The sequence below is a fragment of the Oncorhynchus tshawytscha genome, linkage group LG09 (genome assembly GCF_018296145.1).
Source record: "Oncorhynchus tshawytscha isolate Ot180627B linkage group LG09, Otsh_v2.0, whole genome shotgun sequence".
Classification (NCBI taxonomy): domain Eukaryota; kingdom Metazoa; phylum Chordata; class Actinopteri; order Salmoniformes; family Salmonidae; genus Oncorhynchus; species Oncorhynchus tshawytscha.
The window spans coordinates 82,964,350-82,983,425 of NC_056437.1; the positions used below are offsets into that span (position 1 = coordinate 82,964,350).

Below are 19,076 nucleotides of genomic sequence, written 5' to 3' on the forward strand. Positions count from 1 at the left end.
GGAGCAGTCCTCTTCTTCATCTTCCTCTTTCATTCCTCTCCCCTCTCCTCTCCGTGGCTCCTGTGCCTGGGTCCGTCGATCATACGGCAGTCCCGCTCCGTGTCCTGATTCCCATCTCCTCTCATCCCTCAGCCTGACAGGCCTGACAGCCCATCCCAGGCCTGATTGGACCGTCACTCACAGGGTGACGGACGAAAATAAACCGCCCGTCCTGGACCTGCTGTTAAAATCACAACACTACTGAATCATGGCTCTGCCGCCACCCTCGTGTGGGCATACTACTGGCACCGACAACAACACACAGGGCAGACACACACACAGGCGCACATGCGCACACACACACATACACACACACACACAGTTGCGTGCACATAAACAACACACACTGTCCATTATCTGGCTATCGACAAAGCACCCTGGGATTCTGGCTACAACCCTCCCACTCCCTTTTATATTCCCGCCCTCCCCTGGCTCTACCTTTGATTGATTGGCTGTGTCACCTCTGCAGGATTCTCTACAGCACCAGCTAACGATTCAAAATGGCCGCAGTGGCAGCTCTTTCTTTCCTTACTGCACCGGTGCCACAGAGCATGGGGATAGATGGCCTGCCTTCAAAGTATAGGGCACTGAAAGCTGAGGTGTTTATGCAGCCATCAAACACAGGGTTGGAGACCGTTTTAAATCCTATAAGAAAAACATTATGGGCCCGACGTTTAGGAGGTACAGACGGCTGAAGAAAAATGAATGGGCTAGACAGCATGCTTGAGTCCTAAATCTCTAGTGTCAACAATTTTTATTTATTTTTTAGTTTAGGTACATTTCTAATGTTTAGCTCATCTCAGAGGAATTAACAGGAGACCTAAACTAATTGATCAATTTAATAACCTCTTAGAGCTACCCCCCTACTTTTTTCAATTTCCCGCCTGAAGACATACCCAAATCTAACTGCCTGTAGCGCTGGCCCAGAAGCAAGGATATGCATATTATTGGTACCATTTGAAAGAAAACACTCTGAAGTTTGTGTAAATGTGAATTGAATGTAGGAGAATATAACACAATAGATCTGGTTTAGATAATACAATGAAAAAAAACACACTTTTTTTTTTATTGTTGTATCATCATCTTTAAAATTTAAAACAAACATTCAGATAGGATGATTGGGACAATTTCAGTGAAAAATATAAGAGGGCAACAGTACTTGTGCAAAGTTTCAGAATGATAACTTCCATAATGAGTGTGCTACATGACATTTATCATGAAGTCACCCAGGTGTCCCACACAAGTAACCCAAAAGTACCCAAGTGGCCAAATTGGTGAAGGTATACATTTTGAAACAAATAACTATATACAAAATGCCAAAATGGTATTCTAACACACCCCCCCAAACAATGGAGAGAAAAAATATGAATAAAAAAATATATACATTTACAAAATAACATGGGTAACTATTTACACTTTCAATATTTGGAAGACCCTCAGTCCTCTATCAAATCAAATGTATTTATATAGCCCTTCATACATCAGCCAATATCTCAAAGTGCTGTACAGAAACCCAGCCTAAAACCCCAAACAGCAAGCAATGCAGGTGTAGAAGCACGGTGGCTAGGAAAAACTCCCTAGAAAGGCCAAAACCTAGGAAGAAACCTAGAGAGGAACCAGGCTATGAGGGGTGGCCAGTCCTCTTCTGGCTGTGCCGGGTGGAGATTATAACAGAACATGGCCGAGATTTTTAAACGTTCATAGATGACCAGCAGGTCAAATAATAATAATCACAGTAGTTGTAGAGGATGCAACAGGACAGCACCTCAAGTGTAAACAGCAGCAAGGCCAGGTGGACTGGGGACAGCAAGGCGTTATCATGCCAGGTAGTCCTGACGCATGGTCCTAGGGCTCAGGTCCTCCGAGAGAGAGAATTAGAGAGAACATACTTAAATTCACAGGACACCGGATAAGACAGAAGAAGTACTCCAGATATAACAAACTGACCCTAGCCCCCCGACACAAACTACTGCAGCATAAATACTGGAGGCTGAGACAGGAGGGGTCAGGAGACACTGTGGCCCCATCCGATGAGACCCCCGGACAGGGCCAAACAAGAAGGATATAGCATCACCCACTTTGCCAAAGCTCTACACAATATTGTTCTGCTGAGGTATAATAAACAGATATACAGTGGGGCAAAAAAGTATTTAGTCAGCCACCAATTGTGCAAGTTCTCCCACTTAAAAATATGAGAGAGGCCTGTAATTTCCATCATAGGTACACTTCAACTATGACAGACAAAATGAGGAGAAAAAAATCCAGAAAATCACATTGTAGGATTTTTAATGAATTTATTTGCAACTTATGGTGGAAAATAAGTATTTGGTCACCTACAAACAAGCAAGATTTCTGGCTCTCACAGACCTGTAACTTCTTCTTTAAGAGGCTCCTCTGTCCTCCACTCGTTACCTGTATTAATGGCACCTGTTTGAACTTGTTATCAGTATAAAAGACCCCTGTCCACAACCTTAAACAGTCACACTCCATACTCCACTATGGCCAAGACCAAAGAGCTGTCAAAGGACACCAGAAACAAAATTGTAGACCTGCACCAGGCTGGGAAGACTGAATCTGCAGTAGGTAAGCAGCTTGGTTTGAAGAAATCAACTGTGGGAGCAATTATTAGGAAATGGAAGACATACAAGACCACTGATAATCTCCCTCGATCTGGGGCTCCACGCATGATCTCACCCCGTGGGGTCAAAATGATCACAAGAACGGTGAGCAAAAATCCCAAAACCACACGGGGGGACCTAGTGAATGACCTGCAGAGAACTGGGACCAAAGTAACAAAGCCTACCATCAGTAACACACTACGCCGCCAGGGACTCAAATCCTGCAGTGCCAGATGTGTCCACCTGCTTAAGCCAGTACATGTCCAGGCCCGTCTGAAGTTTGCTAGTGAGCATTTGGATGATCCAGAAGAAGATTGGGAGAATGTCATATGGTCAGATGAAACCAAAATATAACTTTTTGGTAAAAACTCAACTCGTCGTGTTTGGAGGACAAAGAATACTGAGTTGCATCCAAAGAACGCCATACCTACTGTGAAGCATTGGGGTGGAAACATCATGCTTTGGGGCTGTTTTTCTGCATAAAGGAAATAATGAATGGCACCATGTATCGTGAGATTTTGAGTGAAAACCTCCTTCCATCAGCAAGGGCATTGAAGATGAAACGTGGCTGGGTCTTTCAGCATGACAATGATCCCAAACACACCGCCCGGGCAACGAAGGAGTGGCTTCGTAAAAAGAATTTCAAGGTCCTGGAGTGGCCTAGCCAGTCTCCAGATCTCAACCCCATAGAAAATCTTTGGAGGGAGTTGAAAGTCCTTGAAAGACTTACAGAAAATGTTTGACCTCTGTCATTGCCAACAAAGGGTATCTAACAAAGTATTGAGAAACTTTTGTTATTGACCAAATACTTATTTTCCACCATAATTTGCAAATAAATTCATAAAAAATCCTACAATGTGATTTTCTGGAATTTTTTTTCTCATTTTGTCTGTCATAGTTGAAGTGTACCTATGATGAAAATTACAGGCCTCTAACATCTTTTTAAGTGGGAGAACTTGCTCAATTGGTGGCTGACTCAATACTTTTTTGCCCCACTGTTTATATAGAGTACAGGGAACATAAGGTTGAATATATTATTATAGATCTACTGTCTCTTTTATATTATGACATTTCAGCTAGATCTACTGTCTCATATTATGACAGACCAGCTAGATCTACTGTCTTTATTATATTACAACAGACCAGCTGTATCTACTGTCTCCATTTCACTTTGGCCATTGTTGTGGGCCTGCCCTCCCCTCAACAGCCTCAAATAGGCTATTTCATGTGGGTTGGGGTGGGGCGGCAGACACTTTTCATTACATGTCATTACATCATTTCATCACATTACATTTTTATATATTGCTTCTAAAATGTAAAAAAAATCACAAATAATATTTTATATAATTAATTTCAAACAAGGTCATTAGCATGAAAATAATTTACCAGTCTAAAACGGTGACATTGTTCCTCTTCTGCAGGCACGTTACAGATTATACACAGTGGCTACAACGGTGTCCTCTCCGTTCAAAAAATATTCCTCCACTTGGGAATCGCTAAATGAATCGTCCTACAACAATCTCTGTCTCACTTTTCCGATCAATTTATTCTAAAATTGTGTGTACATCTGTATATCTAGACTTAGATTTAGCTTTCCCTGACTTAGTCGCCATACGGATTGATATATAAACAGCTGAATCTGCGCGTTTACCAAAATAACGCTGTGCGTAAAATGCGTAGCTCCTTCCGAAATAAAACTTCAATAGCGAATGACACTCTTTACACCGGAGTTTACGACATAGGTTGGTCTTCCAACACGCAACCATTGCAAATTGCCATTTACCTCAGCTCATTGGCTATCTACCCAGCTAGATTTCAAGACGATCAGTGGTCATTGGGTTAAAAATACAGTCAATCAACGAAACCGTGGTCATATCATTGGTGCACAGTGATGTCATTACTTGTTGTCTTCAAATCGGTTTCTTTCAGTCAATACGTCCCGCGAAATGGCCCATCAGGTATGGTTGTGTTACAAACTAACCAGTTGATTGCAATGAAACCAAACATGACTGGAAAAGTCACGTTTTGTGTGGGTTATTTACCTGTAATGTGTCATCGAAAATTAAATGAGACGGAATTCATGACCCAAGCGGTTCACAAAATGTTTCGTGTTAGGCTATAAAAACGGATTTTATCAAACAAAAGATCATTCATTGTGTAACAATGAGCATTGGGATTGCAAACAGACGAAGATCGTCAAAGGTAAACAATTTATTTTAATGCAGTTTGTGAACGTTATGCCTGTGCTGGTTGAAATTGTTGTTTTTTATGGGGCTCTATGCTCAAATAATCGCATCGTATTCTTTCGCAGTAAATCCTTTTTTAAATCTGACAATGCAGTTGGATTAGCAAGATTCTAGGCTTTCGATACATGTGAGATACTTGTATTTTCATGAATGTTTAATATGACTATGTAGCGATCACCGTATGTTGTGGAATTTCAGCCTGCTACTGCTTTTATTTCTATTTTTTTTCATGAAAGGCAAGTGGCTGTCTAAAGACGTATTCAACTGATTTTGCCCTCTGAAATTAGTGTTGAAGAATTTTCTGGCAATTTATGTGGTGCCGTTATCAGGACTGGGGCAGCATAGCCTGTCTGACCTCTCCACCCTGTCTCTACAGTTTTTCTAGTCTCATTTTGACACAGAAACAGCATCTGTCTGTACTAGATTTGCTGCTAAACTGTTAGGGCTTGTTTGTCTGGCTATACCAGCCTATCCAACTCTGAAAGAGAGAGCTCACTGACAATGGTCTCAAGAGTAATTGGATGCGCAATAAAAAATAGAACCTGCAAATGGATAAATGATACTCCATTCAGTAACGCATAAATACACTGAACAAAAATATAAATGCATCATGCAACAATTTCAAAGATTTCACTTAGTTACAGTTTAAGGAAATGAGTCAATTGATATCAATTCATTAGGCCCTAATCTATGGACTTCACATGACACGGACTACAGCTGTGCATTTGTTGGTCACAGATACCTTTTTAAAAAAGGTAGTGGAGTTGTCAGAAAACCAGTCAGTATCTGGTGTGACCACCATTTGCCTCATGCAGCACGACACATCTTTTTTGCATAGAGTTGATCAGATTGTTGATTGTGGCCTGTGGAATGTTGTTCCGCTGTGTGAAGTTGCTGGATATTGGCGGGAACTGGAACATGCTGTCGTTCACGTCGTATCCAGAGCATCCCAAACGTGTTCAATGGGTGTCATGTCTGGTGAGTATGCAGGCCATGGAAGAACTGGTACATTTTCAGCTTCCAGGAATTGTGTACAAATCCTTGTGACATGGGGCTGTGCATTATGCTGAAACATGAGGTGATGGTGGCAGATGAATGGCATGACAAAGGGCATCAGGATCTCATCACGCTATCTCAGTGCATTCAAAATGTGATTGTCTTTGTTGTCTGTAGCTTATGCCTGCTCCTACCATAACCCCACCGCCACCATGGGGCACTCTGTTCACAATGTTGACATCAGCAAACCGCTCGCCCACACATCTGCCCCGGTACAGTTAAAATCGTGTTTCATCCGGTCTCAGAAGATCTGCAGGTGAAGAAGCCAGCTGTGGAGGTCCTGGGCTAGCATGGTTACAGGCCAGTTGGACGTACTGTCAAATTCTCTACACTGATGGCTTATGGTAGAGAAATTAACATTCAATTAATCTGGCAACAGATCTGGAGGATTTACTGTGGTCAGCATGCCAATTCATGCTCCCTCAACTTAAGACATCTGTGGCATTGTGACAAAACTGCACATTTTAGTGGCCTTTTATTGTCCCCAGGGATGTAAACAAATTTGTACGCAACATGTTACCGAAATACGCTCTTTGTGTATATGGGACATTTTTGGGATCTTTTATTTCTGCTCATGAAACATGGGAAGCACGTTACATGTTGCATATATATTTTTGTTCAGTGTATATATTCGTTTTTTATGGCATGATGCTCTGGCCATAAACTTAAAGCGAGCGAGTGGGTTCAGCACAAAGGGTACCACTTCAAGGCAAATAATTGATTACCGAGCCAATGCATCATCAGCCAGAATGTATTCTGGGTCTTTTTCTCCATGACTGTTAAGTCATTTATACAATCTTTAGCTGTCCTTCTCTCAAAGTTACAGCCTCTGGCACCAGTTCAATGTTTCCGAGGTAACCTATGTTTTCCAATTCCTCAAACGTTTCCCATTTAAAAGCGATTTTGATTATGTATGTGGTCATTTCGAGGGCCTTGTGGTTAAAGAGGATGTGTTATGCTCTCAAGGCATTGATTGTCTGTCCTGTTAAAGATACTGTGCTTAATCGTTGCCCTGCAGCAAGAAAATGGGACTCGGGAGTGATTCATTTCACCTGTTATCCATTTTATCACGTGTCCTCTGACTCCTCTCCTCACTCTGATTTAGCTCCACTCTTTTCACCCACTGAAGCTGCTGAATTGGACACGTTGTTGGACTTGAATACATACGCGTGTACTGTAACAAAGCTTTGGTCTCAAGGGAGGAATTTAATACCAACTTAACGATATAATGAAAGTTATAGTAAACCTCTTATTTCTGTCACGATGATGGGATTCATGATTGTTTTAAGAATGTCATTAGTATGCACTGTGAATATGTCTCTGGATTAGGCCCATGGTTTTACACCTTCATGTACCAGGTATCTTCGAGTCATCCTGTGACTCTTTCTCCGCACCTTAAAGCCCCCAAATAAGCATGAACAACAGATCCTCATTAATGTTAATGAAGAGTTACTAACAAAACAAAACCCTCAAGTATAAGAATATTTCTTTTTTTATGAGACAGCTTATGAGGAGACTGAGAATGTCTTAAGACATGTTTGAAACTCGTAACAAGTCCTCCAGGTTTTTTTGTTTTCAGTCAAATGATTTTCATAATGACACTGATGTTGTACAGTATGATACGTTTTTAGACAGCAATTATATTAATGTTCTTGTCACTCTGAAACCATATCACAACATCGAACCACATTATTCACAGGATTCTCACCTATTGACAACTCATATTTTAATAAGCAATTAGTACTACTGAGTTTTTCCTTTTTTTGCCAACCAGTATGCAGTTATCCTTAAAATATAACTGCATTATAGCAAACTGTCTTACAAAACTGACAGTGCATGTTAGTCACCTTTTTTCTTCATTTTTACATTAACCTGCATTTGCTGGATTTATTTACTTTCCACCACTATTTGTCTTCCCCATTTGCTGGATTTAATGACTTTCTACCACTATTTGTCTTCCCCATTTGCTGGATTTAATGACTTTCCACCACTATTTGTCTTCCCCATTTGCTGGATTTAATGACTTTCCACCACTATTTGTTTTCCCCATTTGCTGGATTGAATGACTTTCCACCACTTTTGTCTTCCCCCACTGAGGACATGACTTACATAGTAGTCCATATGTGTAGTCCTCTTGTAACTCCATCTCCTGTCCCGGTTGTGATCCCATCACTCAGCTTGTAGCTGCTTCTGTCCATGGTCCCACTTCGCTGGAGCCATTAGAAACTATTTGTGTAGCCCTGTTTCCAGACCCATTTGCGTTTCCCGTTTGTGTTCCTGTTTATTATTCCTCCTACTCTATACTCGGTTCCCCTAACCCATCTTTTAATGTCACAGTTCTGTTGCCTGATGACCTCATTGGTTCTTAGTTGAATGACTATATCGCTCACATACTGCACCCAGTCTCTATGAACTCCCATAGGTGCTCACACGCTCGTTTGTTGAAACCCATCTCCATTGGGTGAGTTATGTGAATAGATAAAGCTTGCTGCCTTGTTACCTTGTCCCCATCCTCTCTAGCAGCACACTGTGAAGAGAAAGAGGGGAATCATTATCTGCATTCGACAGCAGACCGGGAGAAGGGTTAAGAGCCGGCACTAATTGATATTGAGTGGAGAGGAAGAGATGGAAAGGCACCTAGCTCGGTAAACGAGCATTCATCACCCCTCTTCTGTCTCCACAGGGATGGATGGATGGATAGGTGAAGAACCTCCGAGGCGCTATTTATTACCCTTACAGCCATGGCATATAGATCCTACTGTATGGGAATGGGGAAATCATGCATTCTGAGAACACTGTCCTCCCACTGTCACATTTGTTTTTCTAGACATGGTGAGCTACACCACCCCAGCCAAGCTTTGTGTGGAGTAACCTCTGGCTCAATAGGAAAAGAGGCTGTGAAATGAACTAGGGCTGTTACTCTCTCTGGAGAAATGAATAGCTGAAACCACAGGCCCCAGCCCACAGTGATCTGTGGATCCCTATCCAGTCCATCCCACTGTCTTGGTTTAGGGAGTAACCAGGGAGCGTGACAGCTATCTATTGCCATTTCAAGCAGAGAAAGAGGGTAGTATTTGTTTTTGAAGGTCAGGGAGGGACCTCTACTAGTGGCTGATTGAGCGGAACCTAAGAGAAACCCAGCCATTAAACCCCAAACAGCAACCAATGCAGATGTAGAAGTCTTAGTTTGACACTTCTCTTTCAGAAACAAAACATAAACAGATCCTAGGTCCGCTTTACTCACATCTCTGGTGACTTTTGATATATAGAGAAATACATGTGGGCAGCGTTTTTCCCTATTTGTTTTTGGGCACCTCTCCTTGATCCTGTTTAGCATTGGTGTTTGGTGTTTCATTTTGTAATGAGAACTTAGTTTTGATAGTGAACACAATTTCTAGGAGGTGATTAGGGGAAAACTTGTAGGATGTCTTCTGCTGTGGTGTTGCCTGGGGTCAGTTGTAGCTCAATACCCTGACAACTAAGCCCTTAATCATGACTGTTGACTTCCGTCCCCCGCTCACCTCACCGTGTTGTCGTCGTCGCCTCCATTTCCTTGTCTGAGAGCGAGGTGAGGGAGGACTGAGAATGTAAGACACAGTGCTTCTAGAATGTAGTTTTAACCGCAGTCTGGTGTTGTAGTTTATGCTCTTTCTCAGGGTTTCGTCATTAATCTGCAGGAATACTAGAGGTCAAATGCACAACTTGCTTTGAACATTTTACGTTTGTCTCATTTGACAAAAATTGTCAGGTCTGAACAGGATTTGATATTGAAGACAGAAGCAGACGAGAATTTGCTTTATTCTCATCTTGTCTGCCTTGTACGTCCATTGCATCATGAACCAAGCTTTCTATGCTCAATAAATTATTTGATATGGTCAGAAGAAAAAATACATTTATATTCTGCACTCACCTAATGTTTAATTATTGTTGGATGTGTGTTTTAGCTAACCTTGTGCAACCACCCACTGAATTTACATAAACATTTGACTTCTATTAGTTTGTTATGCATTTTTTTTTTAAATGTCATCAGTAGCACAGAAGAGGTTGTTGGTTTTAAATGTTTGTGGTTGAAGGGGGAAAGAAAAAAACTGACCTCAAGGCAGCCTCAAGCGGATGTGTTTTTGAGATCCCAGTGTTTGGAGCGTGGCTTAGCTCAGCCTTATGGTAAAGAAGGTAGGTGCATTTTGTTTCTTATCTTTGGCCTAATGTGCAATTTGCAGCGGCATGGCTGAGTGATTGGACTAATTGATGTTTTTGTGAACATTGTAGATAACGTCATGGAGTTGAACTCTGCTCTGCCCGGTGGAGTTGAGCTGCTGTATGGGGTGTTAAATGGCAGCCCTGCTGCGGTACTGCACACCCTGATCGCGGGGCTTGTCTCGAAGTAGCCAGGCTAGCAGGCCATTATCACCAGCTATCACACACGCCGTGGCTGTCCTCTCCCCCTGTTTCTGATAACCAAGACTATGCCATTATAGGACATCACCAAAAAAACATTTGCAGTAAAAGATTCTGCAAACCTAGAAGTCGGGCAAACTGCCAGAGCTGCTCATTACCACTGAGACTCAACCAAGTGGTCTCATCATGGAGCACCTCGTTTAAAGGGCAACTCCACCACTTTTCATTTTCATTATCTCCAGCACAATACGAGTGTCTACATATGTGAAAACTGTGCATTTCTATGTTTTATACAAATAAAGAACATTAAAATGTTTTAAACACTATGAGATCCGTGGTGACGTGGGGAGCAAGAAAATACCCTCACTCTGGCTAGACACTTGTTGCAGGTTTTGAAAATCAGTTTTAAAATATTTTTACTTTTAATCCTATCCTGTGATGAGAGAATGTCCTTTCTTGTTGTTTTAACCTGTCTAGGACTGGCGGAACCCCCCGCAACAGCCGGTGAAAGTGCAGGGCGCCAAATTCAAAACAACAAAATCTCATAGTTAAAATTCCTCAAGCATACAAGTATTTTACACCATTTTAAAGATACAATTCTCATTAATCCAGCCACAGTGTCTGATTTCAAAAAGGATTTACAGCGAAAGCACCACAAACGATTATGTTAGGTCACCACCAAGCCACAGAAAAACACAGCCATTTTTCCAGCCAAAGAGAGGAGTCACAAAAAGCTGAAATAGAGATAAAATTAATCACTAACCTTTGATGATCTTCATCAGATGACACTCATAGGACTTCATGTTACACAATACATGTATGTTTTGTTTGATAAAGTTCATATTTATATTTAAAAAATCTGAGTTTACATTGGCACGTTACGTTCAGTAGTTACAAAACATGCTGTGATTGTGCAGAGAGCCACATCAATTTACAGAAATACTCATAATAAACATTGATAAAGATACGACTATTACACATGGAACTTTAGATAAACCTCTCCTTAATGCAACCGCTGTGTCAGATTTCAAAAAAACTTTACGGAGAAAGCAAACCATGCAATAATCTGAGTACAGCCTTTATACAACAAAGCAGCCAAAAAGATACCCGCCATATTGGGTAGTCAACATTACTCAGAAATAGCATTTGAAATATTCCCTTACCTTTTGATGATCTTCATCAGAATGCACTCCCAGGAATCCCAGTTCCACCATAAATGTTTGATTTGTTCGATAATGTCCATCAGTTATGTCCAAATATATTCTTTTGTTAGGGCGATGGGTAAACAAATCCAAAAGCGATATCAGGTCGCACCGAACGTGGGACGAAAAGTTCAAAAAGTTCATAAACATGCCACACACAGTATGGAATCAATCTTTAGGATGTTTTTTTAACATAAAACGTCATTAATGTTCCAACCGGACAATTCATTTGTTTGTACAAATGAAGTGGAACGTAGCTACCTTTCACGTGAGCGCGCCAGACCGAGGCTGTGGCACTCTGCCAGACCACTCACTCAAAGAGCCCTTATGAGCCCGTCCTTTAGAGTAGAATCCTCAAAACAGGTTCTAAATAATTTTGACATCTAGTGGAAGCCTTGGGAAGTGAAACATAACTAATATCACCCTGTATCTTCAATGTGGGCTGAGTTGAAAAACTACAAACCTCAGATTTCGCACTTCCTGGTTGGATTTCTTCTCAGGTTGTTGCCTGCCATATGAGTTCTGTTATACTCACAAACATCATTCAAACCGTGTTAGACACTTCAGAGTGTTTTCTATCCAATACTAATAATAATATGCATATATTAGCATCTGGGACAGAGTAGGAGGCAGTTCACTCTGGGCACGCTATTCATTGAAAAGTGAAAATGCTGCCCCCTATCCCAAAAAGGCTAACCACAGATCATAGAAATACTGTTTTCACAAATTATGTAAATACTGGTTTGGTGCTGGAGGTAATGAATGGGAGGTTGAAAAGAGGTGGAATTGCCCTTTAATTAATGATGGGATGATTGCTGCAAAGGAGTGCTGCTGGAGTTGGACTTGGATTTTAATCTATTAAGCAATGGAAGTAGCAAGAAGCCAGTTTGTATACCAGTAGAGATTAATGTTCCTATCTACTGTCAAAGCCTTTGCTAGAATAATATCCCATATGTATTTTAATGTCAGAAAGATGAAAGTACATGAAAAGCCCTTGACCTGTCAACTGTTATTATAGACTCTTCTTACCACATCAAGCGCAAAAGCATTGCTACAGAGAGTGTACTACTCACAAAATCAGAACAGTGGTGTGCTTCAAAGCTCCTCACCTGAAGTCATCTTGTGCTCCTTAATGAAGTCAAGGAAACCCGTCCCAGGGCAGCGGCTGAAGAGGAGTCCCTCTTCCACAGATACTGTATTCTACAGTTCCTTGGGGGATTGAGAGTGCCGGCCAACCTTGGCTTAACCGCAAACGCTTTGTTTGCTACCACTCGAGATACAACTGTAAGTGCCTTCTCTGGGGTGTGTTTAAGTTGAAACATTCCCCACAAGGTCATTGCCATCCCCATTGAAGTGCTATATATCACCGATAGCAGTTACGTGGATGTGATATGTGACTGTTTGACACCTACACAATGCACTCAGTCCCTCCCCGATTCCGTGTGACGAGTGTAACCTGCAGACAGGCGTGAAGAGCAGAGAGTGTTAATGTAAAAGTCCAGGTAATCACCATATCATCAGAGATGTCTCTGCAAAGAAAATGTCTCATCCCATCTGAATTAATTTGTTTTTCACCTGAGTGTCCATCGATGGAGAGGCAAGAAGGAGTTTCCATTGTTAATTGAGGATTACCAGGAGGATGAAACGAGTGCTTCAGATTAGACTCCCATCAGGAAGTCAATGACACTGCCCTTTAGAGAGAGGAGAGCAATATGGCCGCAATAAGGAATGTATATATTTTTTGATGCAACAACTTATTTAATACTGGCTCTATGCTATCACCAATGGCTGGTAATCTTGTAATCTGACTAACTGCGTTGGATTTTCTCTCCAGACATACTGTCCCCGTGCCTCTAAAGCCCTCCTAGTGATCAAAGATTTCCTCCTATTCTTTGCTGTTAGACAGATAAAACCAGTGAGATTCATAGCTAAGGCTGCACCAAGTACTATAAAACCCACACATGGTTGCCCTAACTCGTGTAGCATGATCCAATTGCAAAGGAATGATGAATGAGTACATTATCAAAATGTACTTTGTTCTACTTAGTGTTCAGTTCTTTCATCTGATCGACTTTCAATCTCTTTCAAAGATAAGAGGAGTTAGTTCAGGGCCTTAAGTAAGACAAATGAGGCCTTGTCTTTAATGAGCACTAAAGCATGATAGTTGGGATCAGAGCCATAGAGAAATTCTCTGTCACTCCAACTTTTCTGCCATAGGAGAGAAATTCTGTCACTCCAACTTTAGGGGACAGAACTACAGTAGAAGGGTTGACTATGCTTTTTTACAGAACACTGTTTACCTTTGAACCTCACTTGTTCTCTATCACAGATGTGTGTTTGTCAAGCAGCTGCCAAAGTAATTATTTAAGTTGTGACCTGGCTATGGCTTCCCGATCTATAACCCAGAAGGTAGCACCAGTTATTTGGGTGGGTTCCATTCAGCCGCTCCAGTATACCTGCTCAAAATGGAGCCGTGTCAAAGATTGCTACCAATGTCATTCCATTCTAATACCATGTGATGCATCCTGACCTGAAAGTCATGGTTAAAAAAAGATCTTTCCCCCAAACTCTCCCTGCCCTTCACACTGTCTGATCAGCCTGTGTAGATACCCGCGGAGCCGCTATGCCTTTTTGCCATTCACTATCAATTTGAGGCGTGATGCCGAGCCTCCTTGTCCCAACCTTAGCCTGTGCCGCCGTATGGTGGGAAAAGAGCAAAGTTCTCTATCAGCTTTTTAAAGCGTGGCCCTTCCCTCATAAAAGAGCCAGTCACTGACCGTGTCACCAGGGGTTTTACAGTTCAAACCCTGCCGACAGGAGCGCGCTGGGCTCCGGCATCAGAGACGGATACATCAAGATGAAGAAGACTGTAACATAAATACCAGTGCCATTTTCCTCCAGGCTTCCATGGGCCTCACCGAGGGGACACGAGGGGAGTGTGATAAATCACTGTGCTTGTTGCACCACGACAACCTAACATTTCAGCCTTGCTGGCAGAGAAAAGATGTGTTGCTCTGGTGAAGGTTAAGCATCTGTACACTAGCCATGCGTGGCGTCCCGTCCTATAAGACTCTTAATTAAACGCCCTCCGCCCATGTTCCTTCCTGTATAGCCTGTTACCGTTAATGTCAGGGAATAGAGGAGAAGCGTCTCCCGCTGGCCGTCCTCTGTCATGACCAGCGGGACGGCTCCTTTTGATGGCTGTTTCACACACAGCGGATGTACATTACTTCTCGGGTGGAGAGAGGGAGAGTACAGCAGGCAGACTGTCATACAGCACATTGTGTTCCATGCCTGAAGTGAGAGGGACAGCTGATGACTATCCCCACCTACAGTCTCTCATGTCCAGTCAGATGAAGATACAAAGACAACGTCACTACAATACATAGTGTATTCTCAGAGTCCCAATGTGTCTCATGTTGGCACATTGAGTGTTGACCTCATCTGCATAGTTTTTCCATATGTTTTGACGTGATGTCTTTGGGGATTATACTTGTTGTGAAGGTGTTATTTGCTCTTATTTGCCGATGTCCTTGAGTGCTGGTCCACTGCCCACTGTCCCATTCTCTACAGAGACTGTGTTAAAACAGGATTCTGCTCTGGCTGCTTCTCCGGTCCTGAGCCAATGTTGACAATGGATGAAGGCCAGGTATCCATTAAATCTTGACTATCTGAGCTTTAATCCTCAACAGGTCTGGGGCTTTGGCCACTGCTGGGCATCTTTATCTCAGTGTCCAAACTAAGTCCACACAAAGCACAAGGGAAAGCTTGTTTTTAAGATTATCTTGTCCTGTTTTAAGATGAGTAAGAAATCACATTAGTCAAATTAAGATGTTTGCATTTAGCCTGTTAGTTAACAACTCTTGTCTTATTTCTGCTTGTTCTCTCCAAAGGCATAATCCCACTACTTGTTAGCTATCCTACTACCTCTGTCATTGGTTGTTTTTCCCCCATCCCCTCCTCGGAACATTTTGTCCTTGTAATTGGAGTGAATCATTTCATCCCCCTGACATACATTAAAGTGCCACGGCAGAAGTACACAGTACCTGATTAATAGGGGCAGATTAAAACTCCACGTTCCCAGCCCCTTTCCCCCTTGCTAGCTCTGGAATATTTCACCTGTGCCCTGAAGAGTGTAAAAAACCCTAACAGTGGAGGATTGGATCAGAGGACCACTCCTGTCCCGACCTCACCTGATGCTAGTGAGAGACCTTGAAGGAGGATGAGGCCCTCTCCCACGTCTCCTCCCTATACCCCCTCCCACCGCCCCAGTTGCTGCAGATGAATTGGTAATCCGCTGGCCCCTCACTCAGGCCCTATCTAAAGAGCCAATCCATCCTCCCCCCTGACACTGATGGGTTGCCTCTCCTGGCAATTGGGCCCAGATGGATGTTGAGATATTGCTGGCAAGTACAAGAGCTGTTTGGCTCTACTCTAACCTGCATAGCTACACAGGGCTGTGTGGGTGTGTTTCGAAGTGGGATCCTAGTGGTATGGTGTAGTGGTAGTGGTCCTAGTGGTATGGTGTAGTGGTAGTGGTCCTAGTGGTATGGTGTAGTGGGGTGAGTAGTGAAGCAATGTGCGTTCTGAACGTCACCCCGTGTGAGTGTGATGAAAGCTGAGGAGTGTGTCTGTGACTGATTCCCAGTTTAAATGCCTGATTGGGTTTGGGAAGGTGAGGAGATTGCAGGCAGGACTCTTGAGCCTTTAACAAGACTGGCATCCATGCTTAAAGCTCTGATTTAGTAACGCCCAGCCCAACAGCCACAGAGGCAGTCGCACCAATCAATTTGGGGATGGCCTTTGCACAAACAGTATGAGGTGGAGACGCTGACGCCTTTTGTACCACCCAGCTTTCAACCTCTGCTGACTTTGGGTTGGATGAACTGAGAGTCAGAGAGCCTTCACATACTGTATATAATCCATAGCATTCCTATAGGCTGTAGTCTTTGCCTGCGGGATAGTCTCTGGATCAGGCAGCTAGAAGGCAATATCTTACTAAGTGGTTTCAGTATTATCCTCATGAGGCATAAAGCTTCCTGCCCTTTGATGGGGGAGTTTAGTTCATAACTAGATGGACTGCATATTGTTTCTGCAGTCAGCTGACGGATGCTGGCTTGTGTTTCTACCTGGATGGCCATGCTCAGGCATTAGCAGCATGGAGGACAGAGGAGGAAGCTGAGTTATGTGTCCGTCCTGGCCAGCTCAGCACTCTCCCACAGCCCATTAGGGCCTAAACAATCTTGCCTTGTCAACATTAATCGCTTTCAGATTAGCAATGGTAAAAGGCTTGCCCTTAAAAAGGTATTTTTAAAAACAGTGGTGCTATAATGAAAGGTAGGGGTGGATTAGGGGAGGGCTACATAAAGGGATCATTCCAGAGGTTTGGCCCTAATCTGACCTCTGGGATGTTGCAATATCTGGACCCATCAAAAGCATTCAGGGATTAAGCAGCTTTGCCTAGTGTGTAGCTTTGCCTAGTTGGCATGCACCGGATCACAATTTGGCATCAGAAATATACAATAATGTAAACCGGGTGACCCGAAGTCGAATGTCATAAAAATGTATATTTATTATCGGTATCCTTAAATGCCTCGATGTCATTTCTTTACTTGGCCAATCATATTACTGTTGTCATGAGATGATGTAGGTGTATCACTTTTTACATTAAATATTATACTTTACTCTTGAGGATTTTTGTGTTTTAGTTTGCATGCAACCAAGTAAAATATGGGTTTGGTTTGGTCTAAATTGTCAAATGAAAGGAAATTTGAGATTTATTTTAACAGCTTCCCTTTCAACTCTCCTAGTAGATAGCATCAAGGGAGCCTTGATTTAAACTGCATGAGGCTATAACAGTCCCTCTGTGGGAACTGATGTTACCTTTTGAAATGTCATACACACACACACTACTTGTTTGTTTTGGTGTTGTCACATCCTTTAACTCCAGTACCCGCTGTTTTTCTGTGTGTCTTTCAGCGTTCACCATGATGATTATCCTGGCTCTGATCCGTATTGGTAAAGGCCGGGGCGAAGGCCACCCCCGTATGGCCCAGATCTCTGGGGTGCCAAACCTGTTTGGAGTGTGTGTCTACTCCTTCATGTGCCAGCACTCCCTGCCCTCCCTGGTGACGCCCATCTCTGATAAGAGGAGTGTGGGTACCCTGGTGGTGTGTGACTATGTCCTCATCCTTGGCTTCTACGGCCTGCTCTCCTTCACAGCCATCTTCTGCTTCGACAGCTCGCTGCTACACGACATGTACACCCTCAACTTCACTGACAACTGTGACGTCCTGGACATCCCCGCTTTGCGTTATTTCCTGGGCCTCTTCCCCGTCTTCACCATCAGCACCAACTTCCCCATCATCGCAGTCACGCTGCGCAACAACTGGAAGACCCTCTTCCACCGCGACGGGGGCACCTACCCCTGGGTGGTTGACCGCATCGTCTTCCCCCTCATCACCCTGGTGCCGCCCATCATCGTGGCCTTCTGTACCCACAACCTGGAGTCCCTGGTGGGCATCACGGGCGCCTACGCTGGCACGGGCATCCAGTACGTCATCCCCGCCCTGCTGGTGTACTTTGGCCGGCGCCACCTGGTGCCTTTGCTGGGCACGGACGAGGTCAACAAGCACCAGTCCCCGTTCCGCCACACCTTTTGGGTGTGGTTTGTAGTGGTGTGGGCTACCTTCTGCCTCATGTTTGTCACAGCCAACATCATCCTGGAGGACACCAAGAAATGAGGACACGGACTGGTTGTGAAAGACCGGTTTCTCTGTGTGGGTGTCTTGTATTTCTACATTCTCTCTACCTGAGGCCTTCCAGAACATGGTACAGGTCGAACGGTGTGCCTTTTTATGCTGCTCTTGTAGCATTTGAACCCTTTTAATTACAGCGGTAATCAGCAGTTGAAACCATTATAAAGTGTCCTCCCCACCCCTGTTTCAGTACAAAGGATGGGACTGGAGAAATGTAACCATTATAAAGTGTCCTCCCCACCCCTGTGTCAGTACAAAGGATGGGACTGGAGAAATGTAACCATTATAAAGTGTCCTCCCCACCCCTGTGTCAGTAAAAAGGATGGGACTGGAGAAATGTAACCATTTATAAAGTGTCCTCCCCACCCCTGTGTCAGTTGGGACTATAACCAACCCATGTCAGTAAAAGGATGGGACTGGAGAAATGTAACCATTTATCAAATTCATGGACTAGCCATCCATGATATCAAAAGGATAGTTTTAACAATGTTTTAAAGCGATATAGTGTTTATTTACATTTACTTTGTTTATAAACAGTCCCTGTTTTGGTAAAAAGCTTGAGGTTGGGGCTGGAGATGTAAATCATTATCAAATTCATAGATCAAGCTATGCATGCAAGGACTAACCTTCCATGATTTTTAGAGTGTTTATTTACATTTACTTTGATTACAACATTGGAGTACAACAAGCTTATATTATAGGTACCGATCAGTTGTGAGAGTTGAACTAAGCGGTTGAGGCATTTACAAGTTATATTCT

General features: G+C 43.0%; 1 protein-coding gene across 2 annotated transcripts in view; it reads left to right on the forward strand.

The window, feature by feature from the left end:
* The window catches only part of LOC112258884 (transmembrane protein 104-like), a 79,194-nt gene extending 60,499 nt beyond the window's left edge, over positions 1 to 18,695 (forward strand). For both annotated transcript variants that reach the window (XM_024433526.2, XM_024433527.2), the window contains one exon: positions 17,539 to 18,695. In XM_024433526.2, coding sequence (XP_024289294.2) covers positions 17,539 to 18,302 — 764 coding nt within the window. In that variant the 3' untranslated portion in view covers positions 18,303 to 18,695. The remainder of the gene's footprint in view (positions 1 to 17,538) is intronic.
* Positions 18,696 to 19,076: the final 381 nt, after the last annotated feature.